Here is a 22,473-nt window from a genome sequence, read left to right on the forward strand (position 1 = left end):
AGCATGAAGCGCACTGATGGTGTGTGACGTCTGCGCTGCTCTGTGACTGACGTCTGTCTACAGCTCTAGAGCATGAAGCGCACTGATGGCGTGTGACGCCTGCGCTGCTCTGTGACTGATGTCTGTCTACAGCTCTAGAGCATGAAGCGCACTGATGGCGTGTGACGTCTGCGCTGCTCTGTGACTGACATCTGTCTACAGCTCTAGAGCATGAAGCGCACTGATGGCGTGTGACGCCTGCGCTGCTCTGTGACTGATGTCTGTCTACAGCTCTAGAGCATGAAGCGCACTGATGGCGTGTGACGCCTGTCTACAGCTCTAGAGCATGAAGCGCACTGATGGCGTGTGACGTCTGTCTACAGCTCTAGAGCATGAAGCGCACTGATGGCGTGTGACGTCTGTCTACAGCTCTAGAGCATGAAGCGCACTGATGGCGTGTGACGTCTGCGCTGCTCTGTGACTGATGTCTGTCTACAGCTCTAGAGCATGAAGCGCACTGATGGCGTGTGACGTCTGCGCTGCTCTGTGACTAATGTCTGTCTACAGCTCTAGAGCATGAAGCGCACTGATGGCGTGTGACGTCTGTCTACAGCTCTAGAGCATGAAGCGCACTGATGGCGTGTGACGTCTGTCTACAGCTCTAGAGCATGAAGCGCACTGATGGCGTGTGACGCCTGTCTACAGCTCTAGAGCATGAAGCGCACTGATGGCGTGTGACGTCTGCGCTGCTCTGTGACTGATGTCTGTCTACAGCTCTAGAGCATGAAGCGCACTGATGGCGTGTGACGTCTGTCTACAGCTCTAGAGCATGAAGCGCACTGATGGCGTGTGACGCCTGTCTACAGCTCTAGAGCATGAAGCGCACTGATGGCGTGTGACGCCTGTCTACAGCTCTAGAGCATGAAGCGCACTGATGGCGTGTGACGTCTGTCTACAGCTCTAGAGCATGAAGCGCACTGATGGCGTGTGACGTCTGTCTACAGCTCTAGAGCATGAAGCGCACTGATGGCGTGTGACGTCTGCGCTGCTCTGTGACTGATGTCTGTCTACAGCTCTAGAGCATGAAGCGCACTGATGGCGTGTGACGTCTGTCTACAGCTCTAGAGCATGAAGCGCACTGATGGCGTGTGACGCCTGTCTACAGCTCTAGAGAATGAAGCGCACTGATGGCGTGTGACGCCTGTCTACAGCTCTAGAGCATGAAGCGCACTGATGGCGTGTGACGCCTGTCTACAGCTGTAGAGCATGAAGCGCACTGATGGCGTGTGACGTCTGTCTACAGCTCTAGAGCATGAAGCGCACTGATGGCGTGTGACGTCTGCGCTGCTCTGTGACTGATGTCTGTCTACAGCTCTAGAGCATGAAGCGCACTGATGGCGTGTGACGCCTGTCTACAGCTCTAGAGCATGAAGCGCACTGATGGCGTGTGACGCCTGTCTACAGCTCTAGAGCATGAAGCACACTGATGGCGTGTGACGCCTGTCTACAGCTCTAGAGCATGAAGCGCACTGATGGCGTGTGACGCCTGTCTACAGCTCTAGAGCATGAAGCGCACTGATGGCGTGTGACGCCTGTCTACAGCTCTAGAGCATGAAGCGCACTGATGGCGTGTGACGTCTGTCTACAGCTCTAGAGCATGAAGCGCACTGATGGCGTGTGACGTCTGCGCTGCTCTGTGACTGACGTCTGTCTACAGCTCTAGAGCATGAAGCGCACTGATGGCGTGTGACGCCTGCGCTGCTCTGTGACTGATGTCTGTCTACAGCTCTAGAGCATGAAGCGCACTGATGGCGTGTGACGTCTGCGCTGCTCTGTGACTGACGTCTGTCTACAGCTCTAGAGCATGAAGCGCACTGATGGCGTGTGACGCCTGTCTACAGCTCTAGAGCATGAAGCGCACTGATGGCGTGTGACGTCTGCGCTGCTCTGTGACTGACGTCTGTCTACAGCTCTAGAGCATGAAGCGCACTGATGGCGTGTGACGTCTGCGCTGCTCTGTGACTGACATCTGTCTACAGCTCTAGAGCATGAAGCGCACTGATGGCGTGTGACGTCTGCGCTGCTCTGTGACTGACGTCTGTCTACAGCTCTAGAGCATGAAGCGCACTGATGGCGTGTGACGTCTGCGCTGCTCTGTGACTGACGTCTGTCTACAGCTCTAGAGCATGAAGCGCACTGATGGCGTGTGACGCCTGTCTACAGCTCTAGAGCATGAAGCGCACTGATGGCGTGTGACGTCTGCGCTGCTCTGTGACTGACGTCTGTCTACAGCTCTAGAGCATGAAGCGCACTGATGGCGTGTGACGTCTGTCTACAGCTCTAGAGCATGAAGCGCACTGATGGCGTGTGACGTCTGTCTACAGCTCTAGAGCATGAAGCGCACTGATGGCGTGTGACGTCTGCGCTGCTCTGTGACTGACGTCTGTCTACAGCTCTAGAGCATGAAGCGCACTGATGGCGTGTGACGTCTGTCTACAGCTCTAGAGCATGAAGCGCACTGATGGCGTGTGACGTCTGCGCTGCTCTGTGACTGATGTCTGTCTACAGCTCTAGAGCATGAAGCGCACTGATGGCGTGTGACGTCTGCGCTGCTCTGTGACTGATGTCTGTCTACAGCTCTAGAGCATGAAGCGCACTGATGGCGTGTGACGCCTGCGCTGCTCTGTGACTGATGTCTGTCTACAGCTCTAGAGCATGAAGCGCACTGATGGCGTGTGACGTCTGCGCTGCTCTGTGACTGATGTCTGTCTACAGCTCTAGAGCATGAAGCGCACTGATGGCGTGTGACGTCTGCGCGGAGGTGTGGAAATACATACTGACAGGCAGTAGGACCCAATGCTATGACTGGACGAACACTGTATGGTTCTACGACTTCCACAGACGATATATATATATATATATATATATATACACTACCGGTCAAAAGTTTGGGGTCAGTAAGATTTTTTATGTTTTTAAAAGAAGTGTCTTCTGCTCACCAAGGCTGCATTTATTTGATTAAAAATACAAACAAAAACAGTAATATTGTGAAATATTATTACAATTTAAATCATCTGTTTTCTATGTGATTATATAGTAAAGTGTAATTTATTCCTGTGATCAAAGCTGAATTTTCAGCATCATTACTCCAGTCTTCAGTGTCACATGATCCTTCAGAAATCACTCTAATATGATGATTTGATGATCAAGAAACATTTCTCATTATTATCAGTGTTGAAAACAAATTGTACAAATGTGTACAATTTTTTTTTTTTATTCTTTGATGAATAGAAAGTTGAAAAGAACAGCATTATCTGAAATCTAAAGCTTTTGTAACATTAAACACTGCCGTTCAAAAGTTTGGGGTCGGTAAGAATTTAAATTTTATTTTGGGGGGAAAGAAATAAATCAATACTTTTATTCATCAAAGATGAGTTAAACTGATCAAAAGTGACAGTAAAGACATTGATAATGTTAGAAAATATTCTGTTTTAAATAAATGCTGTTCTTTTGAACTTTCTATTCATAAATTACAGTTTAAAATATATTAAAATAGAAAACAGTCATTTTAAATTGTCATAATATTTCACAATATTACTTTTTTTTTAAATCAAATAAACACAGCCTTGGTGAGCAGAAGATACTTCTTTTAAAAACATTAAAAATCTTACTGACCCCAAACTTTTGAACGGTAGTGTATATATATAAATACTTTTAGATCACTTAACTTAGAGATTGCTTTCTAGATGTTTAGAGACTATTAACCAGCATAACAACAGTTCTGTCACCTTCCCTGCCTTTAACAGCTGTTAGGCTTTACACAACTGCAATGACATGTCTTCTCAGATACAGAAACTGACTGGAATTGTATAAATCATGTGTCATAATACTGACACAAACAAACACACACACACACACACACACACACACACAGGCAGTCCAGCTTCTGTAACTTTTAAATATCGGCTATATTTTCCAGGAACACCTAAAGTAAACCTAAAAAGCTGCCAAAATAGCACAATCGTGTAAGTTTAGGCCGAACACTCACGCAAGCTCTTGCTGTTGCTCGCCTGTGTTTAATAACTCATGTTCAGTGTGTGTTTATGAGCAGAAGAGATTCATAACAAACACAAGTGCAGTCGCTAAGATGTAATCGGAAGAAGAGGGGTGTAAACTTCATGGAAAACATGATAAGCGAATATAATGATCTTTATTCGCAAGGCAACCATTACATGCTGCTAAAAGGCATTGGTTACACACACTGGTGTGAATGTTGTTGAGCAGATCTCTTTACATCTGCGGCCCTATTGCTTTTTCTACATAAACCTATGAAATCAAACAGCAAACTCTACAAACATTTCACAAGCCAGTTACAGTTTTATAATCACTAGACGAAAAGCTAATATGAGATGTGACACGGTCACTACAAAACTCATAATGCATTTCAGGAGCGATAAACACTCACCAGAGAAAGTTTGAAGAGTTGAGCTCCGCCATAACCTGAAGAAACGCGATGACGTCACCGACACAAGACGAGTGCAACCTCTCTCTCTCTCTCTCTCTCTGTCTCTCTCTCTCACACACACACACACACTCTCTCTATCTCTCTCACACACTCACTCACTCACTCACTCTCTCTCTCTCTCTCTCTCTCTCTCTCTCTCTCTCTGTTCTCTCTGTTCTCTCTCTCTCTCTCTCTCTCTCTCTCTCACACACACACACACACTCTCTCTATCTCTCTCACACACTCACTCTCTCTCTCTCTCTCTCTCTCTGTCTCTCTCTCTCACACACACACACACACTCTCTCTATCTCTCTCACACACTCACTCTCTCTCTCTCTCTCTCTCTCTCTCTCTCTCTGTTTGTTCTCTCAGTTCTCTCTCTCTCTCTCTCTCACACACACACACACACACACACACACACTCACTCTCTCTCTCTCAATTCAATTCAATTCAAAGGGGCTTTATTGGCATGAAAGTTTTTGAAACAATGTTGCCAAAGCATATACAAAATATACAAATAAAATATATACGTAATATATACAAATATAATAAAACAGTTATATGAACAATAAAAATAAAATAAAAAAAACTTTACTATATATAAGTTATGAAACTTAACACAATGTTTGGATATATTTGTGTGTGTGTGTGTGTGTGTGTGTGTGTGTGTGTGTGTGTGTGTGTGTGTGTGTGTGTGTGTGTGTGTGTGTGTGTGTGTGTGTGTGTGTGTGTGTGTGTGTGTGTGTGTGTGTGTGTGTGTGTGTCGGTCACTCACTGCCCCTCAGGTTGTGGCATGTTTGTACATATTGGGCAGATAAGTTCTGTCTCCTTCTCCCAGGAGAAAGTTTAATTTAGAAATTTCATTCAGGTCTTTGAAATGTGGGATTATATGGTTAAATTTGTTAAAGTAAAGGTTCCTTGTGTCTTTGAACGCTTCACATTGTAGGAGAAAGTGCATCTTCTGTCTCAACCTCACCTGTCAAACAGTGATCACACGTTCTGGTTTCTTTCGGTTGCCATGATTTTTTGTGTCTTCCTGTTTCAATTGCCAGTTTGTGATCACTGAGCCTGTACCTGGTCAGGATCTGTCTCTGCTTTCTATCTCTGACAGTAGAGAGATATTCTGCTAATTCCAGTGTCTCTCTCTCTCTCTCTCTCTCTCTCTCTCTCTCTCTCTCTCTTTCACACACACACACACACACACACACACACACACACACACACACACACACACACGCACACACACACACAGATATAAAGATATATGAAGTAATATATATATAAATAAATAAATATGTATAGTAAGTAAAATAATATAACTTATATTTGAATATCAGTGTACTCATGTACTAGCCTGGGTTTCCCCATACTGCCTTGCTCAGCGCGATTCTATTCACGCTGCTATGTCTCAATGAGACTTGGTCTGACGTTAGCCAGGCTACTCATGTACTGAAATGGATATTAAACAACCATCACCTGTATGAGCCATGAGGTTGTATTTTTAACATTAATTACTATACGTTGAGTCAAATTATGTTCATTACTTTATGAATGTAATTTAAAAATAAGTTAGCCATGTCGCTTTATATGATGTAAAATCGGAATAATAATGAATAGTTGGATGACTGAATGCAGATGGTTTGAGTTGCAGTAAATGAAGAGCATATATTCTATATAAGACTTCCATGACCTCAAATAAATGTGGACAAGGATGCAGTTTTAAAATATATATTTTATCGTTTGCTAACCATAATTAATATAAGTAGCATACTACTCTTACTATTTATGGCATGTAAATATGACAGAAATAGAGTAGTATGCTATACTGACACCGAAAGAAGTTGTCCGCATACTAGCTACTCCTACTATTATTTATTTATTTTTAAATCCTATTTGGCGACTAGATATGAAATACTAATGATGCACCAGCGGCTACGGGGCTTTATCGGGAAACAAATATGAAATATGAAACAACAATGCGAAATATGATATGATTCCGTCGATCTGTGGTCACTGATGCGTGTTTTTGGACTCATGGAAGCAGAAAGTCGCGACTGCAGATTATTGCACGATTTTTTGTTCTGAACTGCTTATTCAAATGATTATTAATAACTCACTGCCAGTTTGAGTTCTCCCTCATTACTAAACTCTGAGATGTTGTTGTAGGATCTGCATAAACGTAACCACAGACTTGGACTAACATGTTTGGAAATAACACTTGTCATATATTCCAGTAGTTTTTATAAAAGGCTACAGATGATATATAAACAAGCACAACGATAATATTCCATTTCTGAATATTTCCAACCGTGTTGTTTGTGTGGGCAGGACAAGTGTTTCTTCTAGATCGGTGATTGGACAGAATGGAGGGGTGTCTCCAGGCGCTCGATCCTCATTGGTTGCCCCCGCGCTAAATCGAGATCTCTTATTGGCTACTGTATCTGTCGCTCAGCGGATTCATGCGCAGTGCTGAAGGGAGGAGTAAACAGCAGTGAGTCACAGCTAACAGGCTAGTGTTCTGTTATAGGTGAGTACACATATTATCAGCGACAAACTCTCAATTCCAACTGATTTTGTTCATATTAACTTAATGATAAGTTACATCTTTAATACTGGCGTTGAATGTGTTGACCGTAGTGTGTGTAGCGAGTGAGTGTGTGTAATCACGCGCGTTGAGCTAGCCGAGGCCTGCTGCAGCGCGTGCCTGCGCGGGAAAGACTCGTAGAAGTGCACGTGCACGTGTGCAATTACAGAAATAAAACACACAGCAGTTCATAAATACTCACATCAATGCAGATTAGTGATATAACTGAGTGTATTTGTGACGTTTTTGAGTTGAATCTGCACGATGTGGCCCAGTGTTGAGGTGGTAAGGTTGTGGACGGTGAACATGTGACTTTCCTTCAATCGTGTGTCATTTATCAGGTGTAAGTTACATCTATAAACTTAAATACATAACGTTACATTCATTTATATTCAGTATCTGTACTGTAGTGTAGCCGAGAGCAGTTGACGGTACTCTAGTGCTGCGTTTCCTCGGGCTGATGGATGATTTAATGATTAGTACAGGTAATAAACCATCATGCAGATGTTTAGGCCTTCATAACTCCTGTGTTTAAATAACGTTTATGAGTATTGATCATTGTTTCCAGTGTCAGCCCTGATAATAGTGTTAGATGTGTGTTTAGCAGTAACGTTAGCAGTGAGGCTAGGACACGTGCCATGTGCCGTCAGCCTTCCCATTCACACCATATGAGTGTGGGTTATTGCCATGGACATCATTAAGTTATTAAAGTTGGGTGTAACGGGTGTGCCTGCAAGCTCACACTACAGGTGAACACTGGGTCGACCGTCCTGGAAATATGGTGTCTGGCATGATTCGTCACTGAAAATGAGTTTGAGAAGGAATGAATTAACTTAGATTACCATGTGAATAATATATATATATATATATATATATATATATATATACAGAAACGGCAACTATAGAAACACTTGTAAAATTAAAATGATGTTTCGATGCAAAAAAAAAGTCCTAAACATAGGCATATATATTTTGCATTATGTTTTTGTGGCATGAGTTTCCCACGTGAACTGTTGAACCGTGTCACAGAGGTAATGAGGTTTTGATCTCCGCAGAGAATGGACATGAGTACCAGCGAGTGCTTTGGATGCGGCCGCTCCGGACACTGGATCAAGAACTGTCCTAACGCGGGCCGGGGCCGTGGCCGGGGTCGGGGACGAGGAAAGGGTAGGAGGACCGCAGGGCTTTATTTAAACACACTCATCTGTCCAGGAGCTGACTCATGCTCTCTCTCTCTCTCTCTGTGTGTGTGTGTGTGTGTGTGTGTGTGTGTAGATCTGTTCTGCTACCGGTGTGGAGAGCAGGGTCACATCGCCAGAGACTGTGAGCAGACCGAGGATGGTAAGATGCTGCGCCTCATCACACTTCCACTCACTAGATCTTGAGGATCTTTTGCAGGGCTCAGCACCAGGGGGTTCTACGGGCCCGGGCGACCCCACCACAGACAAAAGTAATAAATACATGAAGTAAAATAGGCCTGGTTATTGTTTTAGTTGTTATTGTTTTAGTTGTTTTGGATCCATGTCACGTTATTAATAAGGTTATGACACCTAAAACTACTAGCCTAACTCATATACATTATAAATGTTGTTAAAGACAGTCACTAATAAAATAAGAGATGATGTACATCCAGCCGGTTGTTATCTCAGAATAAACCCCTTCATGTGTGTGTGTGTGTGTGTGTGTGTGTGTGTGTGTGTGTGTGTGTGTGTGTGTGTGTGTGTGTGTGTGTGTGTGTTTTATCTCAGAATAAACCCTGACAGGGGGATCAGGATCAGGTCTTCATCAGGGGTTTATTCTGAGATCACACACACTCACACATACATGAAGGGGTTTATTCTGACATCACACACACACACTCACACATACATGAAGGGGTTTATTCTGAGATCACACATACATGAAGGGGTTTATTCTGAGATCACACACACACACACACACACACATACATGAAGGGGTTTATTCTGAGATCACACACACACACATACATGAAGGGGTTTATTCTGAGATCACACACACACACACACACACACACACACATACATGAAGGGGTTTATTCTGAGAACACACACACACACACACACATACATGAAGGGGTTTATTCTGAGATAACACACACACACACACACACATGAAGGGGTTTATTCTGAGAACACACACACACACACACACACACACACATACATATATGAAGGGGTTTATTCTGAGATCACACACACACACACACACATACATGAAGGGGTTTATTCTGAGATAACACACCCCCACACACACACACACACATGAAGGGGTTTATTCTGAGAACACACACACACACACACACACACACACACACACATACATGAAGGGGTTTATTCTGAGATAACACACCCCCACACACACACACACACACACACACACACACATGAAGGGGTTTATTCTGAGATAACTGGCTGGATGGACATTATCCGCTCATCGCACGGCTACTTGCCACATAAAAAAATAATTAGATGCAAAATATTGATCTGAGTTTAAATATTTTATTATATGCTCTTTAAAAGCAAAGCTTCCGCAGTTTCAGCGGCGAGATCAAACTAGACGGACTTTTAAGAGATACCGGTTTGTATCTTATAATCCTTTACCGTGTATAAAACAATAGTCACAAAATGGCAGCGGCTGCGTTTGTATGAAGCGAGAGCGAGTCCACGATACTGGACGGCATAATTAAATAACTACTCAAAATATTGATTCGACTGAGTTCTAATATTTTATTATCTCACCAAGCGTATAGCGCTGCTGGCTTCAGTGACCCGGCTGAGCCTGTGTTTCTGATATAGCGCTGTATGGCGGGATTGGCCAATCAGAATCAAGTATTCTACAGAGCCGTCCAATGTGAACAAATAATCAATTTATGAGCGATAGTACAAACAAAAATGAAGTAAACAGTTCTTTTCAGGTTTTTCATGTCGGTCTAAACTAGATGTTCAGGTACAGAACTAGTAATCAACTGTAAAATAGCACTTTATAGTCTTCCCTGTGTAAATATAGATTAACCCTCATTAAAGGTATTGAAGAGCATTGAGCAGTTTGATTGACATGAACAGGAGTAGCCTGCGGTCACTGAGCTGCACGGGTCCAGTGTGATGTCACGCGTCTCATCTCACACGTGTATGTTCACTGAGGACGTAACCGACTGTGTTTACGATGATGCTCTACAACATGGGTGTGATCTCTGCGTGTCACTGGATGTGTGTGGCTGGTACTTTGCATGGTTGATTAAATGTGTTGTTGTTTAATCCCAGCATGCTACAACTGCCACAGGAGTGGCCATATTTCCAGAGACTGTAAAGAGCCCAAGAAGGAAAGGGAGCAGTGCTGTTATAACTGCGGTAAAGCCGGTCACGTGGCTCGCGACTGTGACCACGCCAACGAGCAGAAGTGCTACTCCTGCGGCGGCTTCGGACACATCCAGAAACTGTGTGACAAGGTCAAGTGTTACCGGTAAGGCCTCTTCTCCAGAGCTGGCTGCTTTAAAGAAGTAGTTCACCCAAATATAAGAATGATTTACTCGTGTATGCTGTAACCAGACGGCGTCCCGTCTCAGACACCGTGTGGCCTCCGCACCAATGAGAGAGATACACTGACACAGGGTGCGTTTATATCAGGGCTGGGTAAAAAATATAGATTTCTCGATTTTACGAAACGATATCGATTCTTAAATCCCAGGAATCGATTAGTCATCCTGTTTGTTTTCAGTTGATGAATGAATGGAACATTGTTTCGAGCATCCCATCCGATAAATCGCAATAATGTTTGCGCTTTGTTATTATTGATATGAAACAAAGTCTCAGGTTTCAAATTACGTCCATTTTCTTACGAAATTCAAAAACATAATGACCGTTTTGGCGCTGTGTCGTGAGATCGCTCAGGCTCAGCTCAAGAGAAGCAGCAGCGCGGAGCGTACATGATCTTCTCTTCCGCCTTAATACCAATTACAGCGATAAATAAACATGAATGAGCATCTGAAAGTGTGTTAAAATGGAGAGAACAACTTATCGAAGTCTGTATCATGTCACATGGAATCGCTCATCAGTGTTTCAACCGTGGAAAGACGTTAGTAAACAATGTCATGTAACGTCACATTTACCTCAGAAAAAACACATCCAGTGACCATAAACATAAAAATTAACTCTAGAGAGGAGCATTTTGTTAAATATATGCACCAAATTACATATTCATTATAATTTTTAATGTTCTTCAATATTTAATGCATGTTTGAATAAATCTGAAAAGTTTTTTATGACAGCCACCATTTAAAATTTTATATCATTTCATATAACTTTATTATTATAAAAATAAATAAGTGTTTCTATACAAATCAGTTATTTTTTACCTTCAATATTACAGTAGGCTAATGAAGCCTATAGGCTACAACTGACTCCCATAGTTTACAATAATAGTTATGAGATTTGTTTTCCTTGAGAACATTTTCCCTGTATTGCACCTGATATCCAAAATAATCAATATTGAATCGAATCGAGTTGTGAAATGTGTGTCAGTACCCAGCCCTAGTGTATACGACAGCGATGCAAAGGGGAAATGGATGCGTTTTTCACGTACAGATGCAGCGTTGTCAAATCGGTCCAGTTCTCAAGGATCTGCTAAAACGACTCACATGTGGTTTGTAAAGAATATAGGCTGAGCGCTGACACGCATGACATCACTGTTTCCACATTCATGTTTTTCTAGTTTACACAGAGATGATAACGGCATCGGTTTCAAAAACGTTCACTTTGAAACGCGTTTTCAGACCCACAACACACTGTGTAGTGTAAATGAACGGCCAAAACGCAGAGTTTTCAGGTGAAGACGGTGTCAAAAACATTGTATGCTGTTATATTTAACAACGTTATATTAACCTTTATTTAAGCAGGCGAGTCACTGAAGAACAAGGTCTTGTTTTCAACAGCAGCCGGCCTCATATTTCACTCTGAACCGTCTGCTTTTAAACACATTATATCCCTTTGACAGGAACTATTATTACAGCCACTAGTAAAGCGCGTTCACTCTCCGTCACGGTCTTAGCCACTCAGAGAACACCACTAACTGCTGTCAGTGCCTGGTCATCACACAGAAATAACTACTGGAGCGCAGGGATTGGGCCTAGATGGGTTTAATGGGAGTTAGTAGGCCTAATACGATATAGATACCAATAGACTACATCAGGAGGAAATATTTTAACTCTGTTGGCTTTCGGATACCTGAGTGCTGCCAAAGCGGTGTCCTTCTCCATGATCTCCTGTAGAGCTCTGCACAGATCACGGCCCTGCGAGAGCGTGTGGAGCCGCAGTGCCACTGTCTTCATGAGCGAGTCACCGAACACCACGTGCTCCTCCGCACGAGTCCAACACGAGTTTATTAATAAGCATTTAAAATGTGTCCTTGCTATTTCTGACACATTTATAATCATTACTTTAGCCGGTTCTGTGTGGCAAGCTTTACACACGTGCTTCAGTGCAGAATAGGCTATATGTGTATCTATATATTACGTAAACGCTTATTATGGTTTAATATTCTCTCCAGTATATATTTAAGTAATTCAATTAATATAAATTAGTGGTCGACTGATATTGGTTGTTTGATGGCCGATGTCTTAGAGAGCAGGGTGGCCGATATAAAGCCGATATTTTTATTATATACTTTATATTTATTTTAATCAATATTTTATCAATTTTACATAAATAAGAAAACAAATCTTTAAAATAAACATGCTTATACTTTAGATGGCACCTTCTTGGATCTGCAGTCCTGTTACAGTATTTTTCACAAATAAAGTAATTGTTTAAAAATATCTGAATATGTGAATAAAAAGGAAATAAGCGCTGTAACGGCACTCAGTAATCTGGTCATATCGTGCGCTCTGGTAATAAAGACACGGTAACGCTAATATTACACACAGCACACAGTGAAACCGATATGAATATAACACAGTGGGCACCTGGATATATATCAGCATATTTTAAAATGAAGGATTTACGGTGTTTCAATGGCGTCTCCTGAAGCTGATCTTCTGTTCGCACTCACTCACTTCACACGGACCGACCGTCACTCGCTGTCACACGTTTATCAGGCTATAACACACACACTTCACAAGGTATCACAGCTGGACTCCGTTAAATCTGCAAGCTTTGTGAAATTAAATGTTTATTAGATATTCAGAGATTTGTTTAAATGACGTAGATGCGCATTTGCTGAATGTTGACAGTAAATGAGAGTATTTTAGCCTGATCGTTTGCCTTTTCTGTTACAAATAATATAAAAGCAACACTTGACTTTTTCACATACCGTTTACTTTGTTTGTTTATCAGTTCTGTCTAACAGAGTATTAGATATGACTGCCAGAGATCGTGAACTAATGAAGACGGATGTGAGTGAGCGCTGTGTGGTGTTCTCAGCGCCGCCCGTCAAAATAAAAGTCCCGCTTCCAACACATCGGCCAATCAGAAAAACGTATCGGCCGATATTTTGAAAGTGCCAAATATGGAGCGCTATATCGGCCTGGCGTAAACATCACCGCTCCGCTCGCAGGCTCTGGTGTGAGGCCATGTGTTCCTCTGTCTGAGAGTTGGTTGACCCTCTGGTTACATGACCGATAATCAAATCTCCACTGCTATAGAGAGCAGAGCAGGAGTGTGTGTTTGCCAGGACCCTGAAGTGTGTGTGTGTGTTGCAGGTGTGGAGAGATCGGGCACGTGGCGGTGCAGTGCAGCAAGGCCACTGAGGTGAACTGCTACAACTGTGGGAAGACCGGTCACCTGGCCCGAGAGTGCACCATCGAAGCGTCCGCGTAACTCCTCCTCGACGCCCCTCCTTTCCTGATTGATGGTTGTTTCTCTTCTCTAAATCCTCTTCATTGGCCAACACCTGGCAAACAGAGGCCTTTCCAGGCCAGTGAGCAGCTTTGAGTTGTGTTTTCCTTTGTTATAAAGAAGAGGGGTTAAAAAAAAAAAATTCATATTGCGTTTAAAATGAGATGTTTATTTAGGTAGGTAGAGGTGTAACGCATGACGCTCGGTTAAAGGAGCCCTTTCCACGCGCTGGTGAGAGGATCCGCGACTGGGACGTCGTGCGCCACGGGACCTCTGGGATCACGCAGATGAAGCTTAGATGAAATGAGAGAGAAGTCAGGTGAAGGCTCAACTCGGCCGTTTTGTTTTATTTTTTGTGGTTATATGGAGAAAAGTGTAAGCTGGCTTAAGAGGACAGACAAAACCATTTTCATCGATCGCAGGAGCTCCATTACGGCAAAGTGTCTCTACTATGGAAATGTTATATTGGTATTTTGGATTAATTTGAATCTCAGAAGTCATTTTCTTTTCTCTTTTTTTTTTTTTTTTTGTTTCTCTTTTTTATTTTGTTTGACATTTATCTAAAGTCATGTTTGCAGGTTCATCAAACGATGCTTGTTAATGCTGCAAGTTATAGAGTAATTTTAGTCCTTTCTACCTTTAAATTATCCGGAACAATAAAGAGACACGTGGAATTAGCGACAATTTGCAAAAAGAATGTTTTCACAGAAATCAGATATTTTTGTATAATATCACTTGGACTACTGTAAGAATATCAGTGCTTGTACTCAGTTTTTAAGTCGGAGGAAATTGCAACTTAAGTCCTAGAACATAGATGTGTAATTTTAAACTGTCAATAAAGCTGGAGGAGGATGGGGAGTCTGTCTGCATTCATTCATTCATTCATTCATTCATTCATTCATCTAGAAAAATATGAAAGCATTCCTTTGAGGAAGGTGTTTGCCATCTATTAGGTCTTAGATTTCAAAAGCAACTTTATTTTTTTCTTAAGTGTGTAAATAACAGATTTTTATGTTTTATCAGACACGATTGGCCCATTTAGTAGACGACATGCACTGAAAAGTGGAGTAGTGGGGTGTAACGATACCCTCATGTCACGATACGATATTGTGATACTCCAAGACGTATGATAAAAGGTTAACAAGAAATTTACTTTTAATTAAAATGCTAAATTTGGTATTAGAATTATTATACTTTTTGTATGGTCATTGCACAACTGCACACAATGCTTCTCAGTGGTACATCCACATAGAACATGCATACAGATGAATATAGACAAGAAACAGTAAAAAAGTATAAATAAAATATTTTAAATAAAACATTGAACAAAACATTGTGATTGGGTTGCTAATCGACAAACAGGCATACAAAATGAACAAAAAAAGTGTAAATGAATAGGTTTGGACTTGGTGTTGGAAACCCAAAGCACAGGACAATAGAGACACCAGAATAACTATATTCATGATTCTGAAGCTGAAAATACTGAATTATTGTAGATGAATATGCTTGATCTCTGTCACTGACTAGATATATTTAAAATAATGTAGGACACTTTTTACTGGCAACATCAGACATCTGGCTTTATCAGGACCCACAGGTATTCCCCCATTGCATTATTATACATTATATTCAACATTATATACAGTAGTTTAATGTAGTACTGACACTAAAACTCTGAAAACTTTTTTTGTGTGAACTATCCATGACACATATTGTTTGATTTTTGTACTGCGATATAATATTGTTATACCCCTATTCAGTTCACATAAAAGGGGACCTAGTCTGTGTTTTCCCACGCTCATCTCGTTGCTGTTTCAGCATGAAAAAGCTCTGCAAAGTTCAAAAGCACAGAGTCCCTCAGTAGGGTGCTATTCTCTCTTTCTGAACTCCCTGAAACGACCCCGCTTCACACAGATGCTTCCTCACTCCTCCAGCCTGCGCTTCTAGAGGAGTGAGGAACAAGGGGTGAGGAGTGAGGGGCGAGGAGTGAGGAACAAGGGGTGAGGACGCTTCCAGAGGAGTGAGGAACAAGGGGTGAGGAGCGAGGGGTGAGGACGCTTTCAGAGGAGTGAGGAACAAGGGGTGAGGGGCGAGGAACAAGGGGTGAGGGGTCAGGAGTGAGGAACAAGGGGAGAGGAGTGAGGGGTCAGGAGTGAGGAACAAGGGGCGAGGAGTGAGGGGTCAGGAGTGAGGAACAAGGGGCGAGGAGTGAGGGGTGAGGAGAGAGGAGTGAGGGGCGAGGAGAGAGTAGTGAGGGGTGAGGAGCGAGGAGTGAAGACACTTCCAGAGGAGTGAGGAACGAGGGGTGAGGAGTGAGGACGCTTCTAGAGGAGTGAGGAAAAAGGGGTGAGGAGTGAGGGGCGAGGAACGAGGAGTGAGGGGCGAGGAACGAGGGGTGAGGAGTGAGGACGCTTCTAGAGGAGTGAGGAGAGAGTAGTGAGGAGCGAGGAGTGAAGACGCTTCCAGAGGAGTGAGGAACGAGGGGTGAGGAGTGAGGACGCTTCTAGAGGAGTGAGGAACAAGGGGTGAGGAGTGAGGGGCGAGGAACAAGGGGAGAGGAGTGAGGAGCGAGGAGTGAAGACGCTTCCAGAGGAGTGAGGAACGAGGGGTGAGGAGTGAGGACGCTTCTAGAGGAGTGAGGAACAAGGGGTGAGGGGTCAGGAGTGAGGAACAAGGGGAGAGGAGTGAGGAACAAGGGGCGAGGAGTGAGAGGTGAGGAGTGAGGGGCGAGGAGAGAGTAGTGAGGGGTGAGGAGCGAGGAGTGAAGACGCTTCCAGAGGAGTGAGGAACGAGGGGTGAGGAGTGAGGACGCTTCTAGAGGAGTGAGGAACAAGGGGTGAGGAACGAGGGGTGAGGAGTGAGGACGCTTCTAGAGGAGTGAGGAACAAGGGGTGAGGAGTGAGGGGCGAGGAACGAGGGGTGAGGAGCGAGGAGTGAGGACGCTTCTAGAGGAGTGAGGAACGAGGGGTGAGTAGTGAGGGGCGAGGAGTGAGGAATGAGGAGTGAGGACGCTTCTAGAGGAGTGAGGAACAAGGGGTGAGGGGCGAGGAGTGAGGACCCTTCCAGAGGAGTGAGGAATGAGGAGTGAGGACGCTTCTAGAGGAGTGAGGAGTGAGGACGCTTCTAGAGGAGTGAGGAACAAGGGGTGAGGAGCGAGGAGTGAGGACCCTTCCAGAGGTGAGAGGAGTGAGGACGCTTCCAGAGGAGTGAGTGATTTCAAAAATCTTTGCAATGCCCAGTGCCCTAATATAGATGGTATTAAATTTGGCACTGCATTTATTGGACCACACAGTTTTGTTCTAATAAATTAAAATCAAAAAAAGACTGTCCTCTTTTCATTCTCAAATTTTGTATATATATTATTGTGCCTTTAGTCCTTAAAACAACAGATAAAGTAATATTTATCTATTTTATATTTATGTGGTGGAGTGCGCTGCCACTGAATAACACTGACAAGTCCTCTCTATTCAGTAACGTTAGTCTGACGAAGTTACGTTATTTAATCAAACGTTACGGGCGACATACAATAGCTTGATCAGTCACACATGATCAGTCACACACGCAATCATATTCCGGGGGGGGGGCGGTGCCACCCTGTGCCCCCCCTCTAGACACGCCCCTGTTCTGGACATGCTGGCGCCCAGCAATGCAGATCTGCGACCTGAAAGGTCACGACATGCCTAACTTCAGGGTCCGAGTGTCAGCTGCATAATCTATGGAGATATGCTTCAGTCTATCTGTATATGTGTGGAAAATTACTATGTTTATCTGTTTTCTTAACCAATGAGAATTATTCAACCTGAAGCTGACCTCTGCTGATGAAACTGCAAACTATCTTCAGTAAAACTTTTCTTCAATTTATTATAATTCTGACTCCGGGTCTTCTTTCATCATATCTGGTTCTACTGTCATATGGAGAGATTATGGTCCATTTTATTTTATGTTGTGTTTTCGTGTGTGTATTTGGCACTGTTTGTTTTTCCTTTTTTCTCCCTTTGTTGCGTCTTCCCCATTTGCAGAAAGGAGAGTTCAGTCAGGGAATACATGTAATGTCTCATTTAATTAATCCAGAAAGAAATTCCAAAACAGAATCTCCAAATGTACCAAGGAGTCAATACAAAAAATCCCAAAGAGGGTCTAGAAACATCAAAGGGTAAATTATGTCCATGGGAAAAAATAAAGAAAAATTATTCTCTGAATAAATCCAGAGAAAATCACACGAGGAATTTACCAAAAGACTGGAGAGGTTGGTCTCAACATAACAAATATTGAGCAAAAAACAGAGGAACAGAGTAACTTAAATACACTCACAGGAAATGAGGCACAGGTGAGAACAATAGCACATGATAAAATGGCGGGAAACTGAAATGAAACACTGAGGGCCTCTAGTGGCCATACTAGTCCATAAACCTAACAATATTATTATAGCTTTTATTTTTATATTGGCTGTTTTAATTTTAATTTTAGTTTAATTATGTTTAATTTCATTAATTTGGTTGTGTTGCTGCTATTTTATGGTTTTTTATTTATAAAATTATTAATTTTTATTTCAGTTATAGTTATATTAGTCTTGGCAAATAGCAAAAATAAAATATGTTTTTCCCTTTCCAGTAAATGTTTACTTCATCAGAGGTTGTTTTATTTTATTTTATTTTAGACTAAAATCCTCCTTACAGAGCGAAAGTTTAAGTAACTGGCAGGATTTACAATTTCCTAATATCTCAGTCCATGTTACAAATCGAATCAAAGCACAATTGCAGTATCCCACGACACACAAGCAAGTGAAGGGATTAGTGTAGAGTTTCTCACGGTACTTTAATCTTAATGTTGTGTTGCTTGTGCAGGACGTCCAGTATCTGAGGGAGGATGTCCATGTTGAATAAAGGCTTGTCCATGTCATCCCCAAAACTGCATCTCACCCTCGCTCTGTGCTTGGGTTTGAGCGACCGAAGAGATTCTGCCTCAAATCCAGTGTGTCTCTCATCAATGCCCAGAATAAAGGTAGAGTTTCTTGCGAGTTGCACGCACCACAGCAGCAAACCAATGAGAAAGCAGAGCATTGAGCACAAGGTGGCGTTATAAAGCCACTCGGAGCAGGCGTCAGAGGCACAGGAGGGCAGATCGGCATCAGTGAGCTCAGCGATGGGCCTGTGGGCTAGTTCTGGAGGACTGGCACACACCGGACTCACCGAGACGGCTTTATTTCTCTGGAGCCACTGTCTTAGGTACAGGATCCTGCAGTCGCAGTGGAACGGGTTCCCGGAGAGATTGAGCAGCTGCAGGTTGGTGAGCGTGTCTAGATGCCCTGGAGATACGGCGGTGAGCAGGTTATTCTGCAGCAGGAGGTCTGTGACGCTGGCATGAAGCTGAGGGACCGTTCTCAGGCCCTGCGAGCTGCAGTTCACATGCACACCTTTATACGGGACAGTCGTGCACATGCAGGAGTCACAGCTGACGTGAGCGAAGACTGAGCTCAGAACCAGAGAGAACAGCATCCTGTCTGTGGACAAACACAGTTACACGTGTCTTCAGAAGAACACCGCTGTGTGTACATACTCAAACTCATTATGATTATTCTAACTAATGTTCCTGAAAATCCTACAAGTCTTGAGTAGTTTCTGACATTCATTTGTCTTTGGGTACATAACCTCATATTTACTGGTAACACTCTACAATAAGGTTCATTAGTTTACAACCTTAGTTAACATGAACTGAGAATGAACAATATTAATTTCGACATTTACTAATACGTCATTAAAATCAAAGGTATTTGTTAACATTAGTTAATGCACTGTGAACTATGAATAAACAATGAATAGCTGTATTTTTTAATAACTAACATTAACAAAGATTAATTAATACTGTAACAAATGTATTGCTCATAGTTAGTTCATGTTAGTTAATACATTAAGTAATGTTAACTAATGAACCTTATAATAAAGTGTTACCGAATTGGCTGTAGAAAAGAGGTGCTGTAAAATCCTCTCAGCGCCGGAAAGGCCTGTCTGTTCATGAATATGGTTATATCAGTATCAAGTAATATTAAACAAGTCCAAGAACGTTCCAGATCAAGTGCAAAGCTCTATCAGCAGCATCTGTGACGTTCCCTAGAGCTCCCTAATGAACAAACTACCAGAACAGAGAAGATCTGTGTTCAAGTGTTTGCCTTGCCTCGAGTCACTAGCAGAATTCATTTGGCATCATTGATCATTATTCTCCTGTTATCACCGTAAAGCTGCTTTGAAACATTCTGTAGTGTATAAAGCGCTATAGAAATAAAGGTGACGACTACAATAGTCAAGTCAAGTATATTTGTATAGCGCTTTTCACAATACAGATTGTATCAAAGCAGCTTCACAGTATTAGTAGTACAATAGGCATACAATACTGATTTTAATAAGACAAAATGCATAGTGACAAGCTTAGTGTAAAATAAATCCAAGATAATAGATATAACAATGATGGAGAGTAACATTGATTGCTATAATTACCTAAAATAATCAATGACAAATGTTCAGTGTAATAAAAACATCCGGTGTTTGGGGCATGTGTATTTATATGCTGATAAACTGACCAGTTAGTTTAGCTAAATGCTAACAGCAAACTCTACTGCAATCGTTTGTGATTTGCGTGAGTGTGACAGAAAATAATTTCAACTTAACCTTAAGTGTGTAGAAACAAGCAAACATGTCTTGTCCATCAATGCACTTACAGCGGAGCTGGGGCAGCAGGGTCGTCCATACACACTTTATACTAAACATTGGAGATTACTGGAGATTCCCCCTGAGACTGTTTCAGAAATCATGATGTCTGCTTTCTATTAGCTGATTAGATGTTATGATGCCAAATTTCTAAATGAAACTCTTTTGATCCAATCAGTAAAATAGGTTTGCAAAAAGTCCTGAAATTGTTTGTGATTGGGTTCAGTTCACTCACGCACTGATATGCACAACTCCCGGTAATTACTGTAAATTTAGCATGATTTGCACAACTACCATGCACCAATATTGGCCTTGAAAATCTTATTTTTGGAAGTATTAAAGGATTAGTTCACCTCAAAATGAACATTTCCTGAAAATTTACTCACCCCAATGCCATCCAAGATGTTCATGTCTTTCTTTCTTCAGTGAAAAATAAGTTTTTTGAGGAAAACATTTCAGGATTTTTCTCCACACAATGGACCTCAATGGCAACCAGAATGTTGAAGTCCAAATCAATGCAGTTTCAAAGGGCTCTGAAGAGCTTCAAAGGGCTCTGCACGATCAACATTCTGAACTTCAACATCTTGGTTGCCACTGAAGTCCATTGTGTGGAGAAAAATCCTGAAATGTTTTCCTCAAAAAACTTAATTTCTTTTCCACTGAAGAAAGAAAGACATGAACATCTTGGATGGCATTGGGGTGAGTAAATTGTCAGGAAATTTTGAAAAAAATCAGCACTTTATCTTTCTTAACATTTCAAAACTGTAAACACAGTTTTGTTGTTGTTTGTCACAGATGTTTTCCACAGAGCTTAACTTGTGTTGAATCTGAATTGGAGTTCAATAATAAAGAACAACAATAAAACAAAACAAATATTACAAAAAAGAGATCAGTGTGTAACACTGTCTATCAGTGATGTTGAGAAGGTCAAACATCTCAAAAGGTTCGACATTATGAACGGCACTGACGAGGACTGGCCGCCTCGCGTTGTCGAGTGTGCTTTAGCCATGCTGACACTAAATATACTGGCTAATTTATAAAAGGTATGAGCTTTATGACAGATAGGGTTTAAAAAGTTGAATGTTTCAAGTCATGGAAACAGACAAGCCTTTAAGCAGAAATGCCCAATTCAACACTCTCACTATAACATCATAATGTACCTTATTTGGACACTTAAGTCCCACTCTTAAAAAGTGTAAATAGGCAGACTTGTGTATGCATAATGGATGTAAGACTTACCTTTTAGCATATGTGGGGGTGTCTGATAATCATCCTGGCTGTAGGTGGAGAGGAACATCCACAGTTCTTCTTTCAAACGTGTCTGTATATTAATATGGGTATAACTGGTGCTGTGAACCTTAAACCACTGGAAATGTTTTTCCAATGTCTGATAGTTTCTCTCGACCAATGAGAGCTCTAGGAGCGTGGCGGGTCATGTGATCATCACTGGGGTGGCCTGTGTGATAAGACTATCTGCCAACAGCACATTAGAAATGCCCTGCATGTTTATGATCAGTTGAGATCAGTTCAGAAATACTGAGTTAATGTTGAGCCTGCAGTGGGTACATGATGCCACCAAAGCAAAGTGACTCTCATTACACTTCATACTAATTACTGCTTACATTTATTAAAAAGCTACAACCCCTATTAAATGTAAATATATCAAATATCATTTAAATGTGATCATGATAGACAACTGCTGGGTTTGTGCGGGACTGCAGGGCTTCATGAGCTGATGAAAAGTAATAATTATCTGAATCAAATGGAACATTAAAATAAACAAATGGAGCTGCACAATTACTTAAATTAAAACTGAAGAAGTGAGATATTGCCACGTTTTGCCTGTTTAGTTTGAT

The 22,473-nt window shown here is 42.2% G+C and overlaps 3 protein-coding genes across 5 annotated transcripts in view; 1 reads left to right on the forward strand and 2 right to left on the reverse strand.

Moving 5' to 3' along the window:
• raf1a (Raf-1 proto-oncogene, serine/threonine kinase a) overlaps positions 1-4,647 on the reverse strand; it is a 41,659-nt gene extending 37,012 nt beyond the window's left edge. For both annotated transcript variants that reach the window (XM_084429158.1, XM_084429157.1), the window contains exon 1: positions 4,445-4,647. The gene's annotated coding sequence lies outside the window, so the exon portion shown is untranslated. The remainder of the gene's footprint in view (positions 1-4,444) is intronic.
• Positions 4,648-5,879: 1,232 nt separating this feature from the next.
• Positions 5,880-14,774, forward strand: cnbpa (CCHC-type zinc finger, nucleic acid binding protein a). Of its 2 annotated transcripts, XM_084429170.1 has the most exons (6): positions 5,880-5,976; positions 6,813-7,011; positions 8,124-8,235; positions 8,344-8,409; positions 10,350-10,548; positions 13,781-14,774. In XM_084429170.1, the coding sequence occupies exons 3-6, from the start codon at positions 8,127-8,129 to the stop codon at positions 13,896-13,898; spliced, it is 492 nt and encodes a 163-aa protein (XP_084285296.1). In that variant the 5' UTR covers positions 5,880-5,976; positions 6,813-7,011; positions 8,124-8,126; the 3' UTR covers positions 13,899-14,774. The 2 variants fall into 2 exon arrangements, with proteins under 2 accessions (XP_084285296.1, XP_084285295.1); XM_084429169.1 differs by lacking the exon at positions 5,880-5,976 and having other exon boundaries at positions 6,928-7,011; positions 8,124-8,409.
• Positions 14,775-17,957: 3,183 nt separating this feature from the next.
• On the reverse strand, positions 17,958-22,000 carry gp9 (glycoprotein IX platelet). The gene is made up of 2 exons (XM_084429164.1): positions 21,857-22,000; positions 17,958-19,416 (listed from the first exon to the last, which is right to left on the reverse strand). Exons 1-2 carry the CDS (start codon positions 21,912-21,914, stop codon positions 18,722-18,724), a joined length of 753 nt encoding a protein of 250 aa, XP_084285290.1. The 5' UTR covers positions 21,915-22,000; the 3' UTR covers positions 17,958-18,721.
• Between the last annotated feature and the right edge of the window lie 473 nt (positions 22,001-22,473).

This window comes from Rutilus rutilus, assembly GCF_951802725.1.
Source record: "Rutilus rutilus genome assembly, chromosome: 13".
Taxonomy (NCBI): Eukaryota; Metazoa; Chordata; class Actinopteri; order Cypriniformes; family Leuciscidae; genus Rutilus; species Rutilus rutilus.

Bases quoted from the DNA above. Each gene is read 5' to 3' on its own strand.
- cnbpa (XM_084429169.1), top strand. From the start codon at position 8,127: ATGGACATGAGTACCAGCGAGTGCTTTGGATGCGGCCGCTCCGGACAC. The intron at 8,410-10,349 runs GTAAGATGCTGC...GTTTAATCCCAG, and splicing joins CTGTGAGCAGACCGAGGATG to CATGCTACAACTGCCACAGG. The intron at 10,549-13,780 runs GTAAGGCCTCTT...TGTGTGTTGCAG, and splicing joins GACAAGGTCAAGTGTTACCG to GTGTGGAGAGATCGGGCACG.
- gp9 (XM_084429164.1), bottom strand. From the start codon at position 21,914: ATGTTCCTCTCCACCTACAGCCAGGATGATTATCAGACACCCCCACAT. The intron at 19,417-21,856 runs GTAAGTCTTACA...GTTTGTCCACAG, and splicing joins ACCCCCACATATGCTAAAAG to ACAGGATGCTGTTCTCTCTG.